Here is a 6,366-nt window from a genome sequence, read left to right on the forward strand (position 1 = left end):
GGGTCCCTCTGAGCCCTGGGGAGTCCCGCTGAGCCCTGCGGGGTCCCTCTGAGCCCTGGGGAGTCCCGCTGAGCCCTGCGGCTTCCCTCTGAGCCCTGGGGAGTCCCGCTGAGCCCTGCGGGGTCCCGCTGAGCCCTGCGGCTTCCCGCTGAGCCCTGCGGCTTCCCGCTGAGCCCTGGGGAGTCCCGCTGAGCCCTGCGGCTTCCCTCTGAGCCCTGGGGAGTCCCGCTGAGCCCTGCGGGGTCCCGCTGAGCCCTGCGGCTTCCCGCTGAGCCCTGCGGCTTCCCGCTGAGCCCTGGGGAGTCCCGCTGAGCCCTGCGGCTTCCCTCTGAGCCCTGCGGGGTCCCGCTGAGCCCTGGTTTTTAACTCCCGACCCAACTCCCTGAATTGACTTTGCAGGAGTCTTCTCCCACCCACCCACCAGGTACGCGGTACATACTCGTGCGACTCAGCCAACGTTGTCTACCTCATACTCTGCAGGAAAGGATGTCCCGAAGCATTGGCGAGACCATGCAGACGCTGCGACAACGTATGAATGGACATTGCGCGACAATCGCCAGGCAGGAATGTTCCCTTCCAGTCGGGGAATACTTCAGCAGCCAAGGGCATTCAGCCTCTAATCTTCGGGTGAGCGTTCTCCAAGGCGGCCTTCAGGACGCGCGACAACGCAGAATCGCCGAGCAGAAACTTAGAGCCAAGTTCCACACACACGAGTACAGCCTCAACCGGGACCTTGGATTCATGTTGCATTACATTCACCCCCCCACCATCTGGCCTGGGCTTTCAAAATACTACCAACTGCCGTGGCTTGAGACAATTCACACCTCTTTAACCTGTGATTACCCCTCTCTCCAGTTGCTCCATCTGGGCCTGTTGACTTAATTACCTGCAAAGACTCACATTCAAAGTATCGTCTTGCATCATTGACTTTGTCTATATAAATGTTTCTGGAACTCACCTCTTCATTCACCTCAGGAAGGAGCAGTGCTCCGAAAGCGAGTGATTCAAAACTTTAACCTCACAGTCACAGAATGTACAGTGCAGAAGGAGGCCATTCAGCCCATTGAGTCTGCACCTGCCCTTGGAAAGAGCAGCCTACTCAAGCACACACCTCCTCCACCCCATCCACTTAACCCAGTAACCCCAATTAACTTTTTATTTTGGACATTAAGGGCAATTTATCATGGCCAATCCACCTAATCCGCACATCTTTGGACTGTAGGAGGAAACCGGAGCACACGAAGGAAACCCATGCAGACACGGGGAGAACGTGCAGGCCCCACACAGACAGTGACCCAAGCTGGGATTCAAACCTGAGACCCTGGAGCTGTGAAGCAACTGTGCTAACCACTATGCTACCATGCTGCCTTAAATCTGGTGTTGTAAGACTTCTTATTGTGCTCACCCCAGTCCAACGCATCTCCATATTAAAGATGAGATTGCAGAGTACTTGGAAGTCCATGATAAACTAGGACTGAGTCAGCACGGCTTCGTCAAGGGGAGGTCATGTCTGACAAATCTGTTAATGTTCTTTGAGGAAGTAACAAGAAAGTTAGACAAAGGAGAACCAGTGGACGTGATTTATTTAGATTTCCAGAAGGCCTTTGACAAGGTGACACATAGGAGGCTGTTAAATAAGTTAAGAGCCCATGGTGGGAGGAGGGGGGGGCCGGAGGAGGGGGGCGGGAGGAGGGGGGGCCAGAGGAGGGGGGGCGGGAGGAGGGGGGCCAGAGGAGGGGGGGCGGGAGGAGGGAGGGCCAGAGGAGGGGGGGCGGGAGGAGGGGGGGCGGGAGGAGGGAAAGGGGGAAACGGGGGAGGGAAAGGGGGGGAGGGAAAGGGGGGAACGGGGGAGGGAACGGGGGAGGGGGACGGGGAGGGGAGGGTGACCGGGAGGGTGACGGGGAGGGTGACGGGGAGGGGACGGGGAGGGGGACGGGGAGGGGAACGGGGAGGGGGAGGGGGAGGAGGAGGGGGAGGAGGACGGGGAGGAGGAGGGGGAGGGGGACGGGGAGGAGGACGGGGAGGGGGAGGAGGACGGGGAGGGGGAGGGGGAGGGGGACGGGGAGGGTGACGGGGACGGGGAGGGTGACGGGGAGGGGGAGGGTGAGGGGGAGGGTGACGGGGGAGGGTGACGGGGAGGGGGAGGGTGACGGGGAGGGGGAGGGTGACGGGGACGGGGACGGTGACGGGGACGGGGACGGGGGACGGGGAGGGGGACGGGGAGGGGGACGGGGAGGGGGACGGGGAGGGGGACGGGGAGGGGGACGGGGGGGGGACGGGGAGGGGGACGGGGAGGGTGAGGGTGAGGGTGACGGGGAGGGTGAGGGTGACGGGGAGGGTGAGGGAGGGTGAGGGTGACGGGAGGGTGACGGGGAGGGTGAGGGGGACAGGGAGGGTGACGGGGAGGGTGAGGGGGACGGGAAGGGTGACGGGGAGGGTGAGGGGGACGGGGAGGGTGAGGGGGACGGGGAGGGTGACGGGGAGGGTGAGGGTGACGGGGAGGGTGAGGGGGGGAGGGTGAGGGGGAGGGTGAGGGGGAGGGGGAGGGGAGGGGGAGGGGGGGGTGAGGGGGAGGGTGAGGGGGAGGGGGAGGGGGAGGGGTGAGGGGGGAGGGGAGGGGGAGGGGGAGGGTGACGGGGAGGGTGACGGGGAGGGTGACGGGGAGGGTGACGGGGAGGGTGACGGGGAGGGGAGGTGACGGGGACGGGGAGGCGGTGACGGGGACGGGGAGGGTGACGGGGACGGGGAGGGTGACGGGGACGGGGAGGGTGACGGGGACGGGGAGGGTGACGGGGACGGGGAGGGTGACGGGGACGGTGACGGGGAGGTGACGGGGGTGGGAGGGTGACGGGGACGGGCGGTGCACGGGGACGGGGACGGGTGAGGGACGGGGGCCGGTGACGGGGGACGGGTGACGGGTGACGGGATGGGTGACGGGGACGGGGACGGGGAAGGGGAGTGGTGACGGGGAGGGTGGACGGGTTACGGGTGACGGGGAGGGAGGGTGACGGGGATGGGGAGGGGCGGTGAGGGTGACGGGGAGGGTGACGGGGACGGGGAGGGTGACGGGGAGGGTGACGGGGACGGGGAGGGTGACGGTGAGGGTGACGGGGAGGGTGACGAGTGAGGGTGACGGGGAGGGGACGGGGAGGGTGACGGGGAGGGTGACGGGGAGGGTGACGGGGAGGGAGGGTGACGGGGAGGGAGGGTGACGGGGAGGGTGACGGGGAGGGAGGGTGACGGGGAGGGAGGGTGACGGGGAGGGAGGGTGACGGGGAGGGGGGAGGGTGACGGGGAGGGTGACGGGGAGGGTGACGGGGGACGGGGGGGTGACGGGGAGGGTGACGGGGAGGGAGACGGGGACGGGGAGGGTGACGGGGACGGGGAGGGTGACGGGGAGGGTGACGGGGAGGGTGACGGGGAGGGTGACGGGGAGGGTGACGGGGACGGGGACGGGGAGGGGACGGGGAGGGGGACGGGGAGGGGGACGGGGAGGGGGACGGGGAGGGTGACGGGGAGGGTGACGGGGAGGGTGACGGGGAGGGTGACGGGGAGGGTGACGGGGACGGTGACGGGGACGGTGACGGGGGAGGGCGAGGGGGGGGAGGGGAGGGGGACGGGGAGGGGGACGGGGAGGGTGAGGGTGACGGGGAGGGTGAGGGTGACGGGGAGGGTGACGGGGAGGGTGAGGGTGACGGGGAGGGTGACGGGGAGGGTGAGGGTGACAGGGAGGGTGACGGGGAGGGTGAGGGGGACGGGAAGGGTGACGGGGAGGGTGAGGGGGACGGGAAGGGTGACGGGGAGGGGGAGGGGGAGGGTGAGGGGGAGGGTGACGGGGAGGGTGACGGGGAGGGTGAGGGGAGGGTGAGGGGGAGGGGGAGGGGTGAGGGGGAGGGTGAGGGTGAGGGGAGGGTGAGGGGGAGGGTGACGGGGAGGGTGACGGGGAGGGTGAAGGGGAGGGTGACGGGGAGGGTGACGGGGAGGGTGACGGGGAGGGTGACGGGGAGGGTGAGGGGACGGGGAGGGGACGGGGACGGGGAGGGTGACGGGGGGGGAGGGTGATGGGGACGGGAGGGTGACGGGGACGGGGAGGGGACGGGGACGGGGACGGGGAGGGTGACGGGGACGGGGAGGGTGACGGGGACGGGGACGGGGAGGGTGACGGGGACGGGGAGGGGACGGGGGGGTGACGGGGACGGGGAGGGTGACGGGGAGGGTGACGGGGACGGGGAGGGTGACGGGGACGGGGAGGGTGACGGGGACGGGGAGGGTGACGGGACGGGGAGGGTGACGGGGAGGGTGACGGGGAGGGTGACGGGGAGGGTGACGGGGAGGGGAGGGGGGAGGGGGAGGGTGACGGGGAGGGGGAGGGTGACGGGGAGGGTGACGGGGAGGGTGACGGGGAGGGTGACGGGGGAGGGTGCCGGGGAGGGGACGGGGAGGGTGAGGGGACGGGTGACGGGGAGGGTGACGGGGACGGGAGGGTGACGGGGAGGGAGGGTGACGGGGAGGGAGGGTGACGGGGAGGGTGGGTGACGGGGAGGGAGGGTGACGGGGAGGGCAGAGAGGGTGACGGGGAGGGAGAGGGTGACGGGGAGGGTGACGGGGAGGGAGGGTGACGGGGGAGGGTGACGGGGAGGGTGACGGGGAGGGTGACGGGGACGGGGAGGGTGACGGGGAGGGTGACGGGGGAGGGTGACGGGGAGGGTGACGGGGAGGGTGACGGGGACGGGGACGGGGAGGGGGACGGGGAGGGTGACGGGGAGGGGGACGGGGAGGGTGACGGGGAGGGTGACGGGGAGGGTGACGGGGAGGGTGACGGGGAGGGTGACGGGGAGGGTGACGGGGAGGGTGACGGGGAGGGTGACGGGGAGGGTGACGGGGACGGGGGGTGACGGGGACGTGGAGGGTGACGGGGAGGGTTAGGGTTAGGGTCAATTGGTTACAGCTGGGATTTTCAAATTCAACTCACCTTTTAAAAAAACTCATATCTTTGGCAAAGATTACGCTTGTGATAACGCATTTAACTCACAATCTTTACAATCAAAACAACAACTCATTTTCTTGGTCAAAGGTAAAATACATTTCAGCTCCCAGAGTGGAAGGAAAATTTCACAAAGCTCTGTAACAACGATCTGTAATCCCTGGACTATAATTTCCTTACACCTCATTCTCTCCCGTAACTTGTGCTCATTGGTCAAAGTCAACACGGATTTTTAATCAGCCAATAAAGGCAACTAAAGTGAAGAAAGTTAAACGGCATCGAGACCCATCAGCAAGACGGAAAAGGAACCCATTCACTAACTCGGAGTAATGCAGTGTGGCAGCTCCATCTAGTGGCTGTATTTACAACTAATATTACATTAAACAGATGTTAACAAACCAGAAATACACAAATAATCCAGAAATAAACATTCTGTACAAAACAGCCAGTGCCACTAGATGTAAAGAGAGGAAGACAGTTTAACGGTCCCCCATTACAGAGCACAGGTAAGTCCACCGCCACCTTGTTGGGAAACCAGCTGTCAAACATTTCAAATGAGTTGTTTCTCAAACTGCAATGGCAATAAGATGGCTTGCTTTCTCGTTCTCAGTTGACCTGTTCATTTACAAATGTGTCAGTGATTACTCCTCCATCTGAGTTAACAGTTCAACGTTTCATAAAGAGTTACTCGGTCAGTTAATCAGTGATTGTAACCAGCAATGTTATTTTTTAAAGGAATAAGTAAATTCACACCTTTGAAATAAGCATTATTGAATAATTAGTCAAACCGGGAACAATGTTATTCTGGTACGTACAGGTATGTAGGCACTCTGTGACTGTGGTGGCATCAATCAAATATCCATTGCAAAGTTGACATGTGATGTGAGTATTAATGTCCCACAGCTTTATCTTCCGAGTCAACATCTTCGAACCCTAAAAACAAAAAATAAGATTTTCAAATAAAGTTGTTACATTTTTAAATATCTAATGAAGGGCAATTGAGAAAAATCTCAAAGTGCAGAATTGCTTCAGAACAGAGGCCATTCGGCACATTGTGTTTGCACTGCCCCTCCAAATGAGCATTTCATCAAGTGCCAGACCCCACATTCTCCCCATAATTCTGGTCATTGTTTCTTTTCAAATCATCATTTAATTCTCTCTTGAATGCCTCAATCGAAGCTGCTTCCACCATACTCCAGCAGTGCATTCCACAACCTCACCGCTTGAATTTTTTTCCCACATTTTACTTTTGCTTCTTTTACAAATAATTTTAAATCTCTACCCTCCCATTCTCGATCCTTTCATCAGTGGGACCAGTTTGTGCTCATCTATTCTGTCTATACCCCGCGTGATTTTGAAAGCTTCATTCAAATCTCCTTTCG

The 6,366-nt window shown here is 62.3% G+C and overlaps 1 protein-coding gene across 1 annotated transcript in view; it reads right to left on the bottom strand.

The window, feature by feature from the left end:
• The window catches only part of LOC119963579 (polycomb group RING finger protein 3), a 155,949-nt gene extending 150,032 nt beyond the window's left edge, over positions 1-5,917 (bottom strand). Inside the window, exon 1 of the mRNA XM_038792909.1 lies at positions 5,800-5,917. Within this exon, the coding sequence (XP_038648837.1) occupies positions 5,800-5,908 (109 nt within the window). The 5' untranslated portion in view covers positions 5,909-5,917. The remainder of the gene's footprint in view (positions 1-5,799) is intronic.
• Between the last annotated feature and the right edge of the window lie 449 nt (positions 5,918-6,366).

Source organism: Scyliorhinus canicula, chromosome 3 (assembly GCF_902713615.1).
Source record: "Scyliorhinus canicula chromosome 3, sScyCan1.1, whole genome shotgun sequence".
NCBI lineage: Eukaryota > Metazoa > Chordata > Chondrichthyes > Carcharhiniformes > Scyliorhinidae > Scyliorhinus > Scyliorhinus canicula.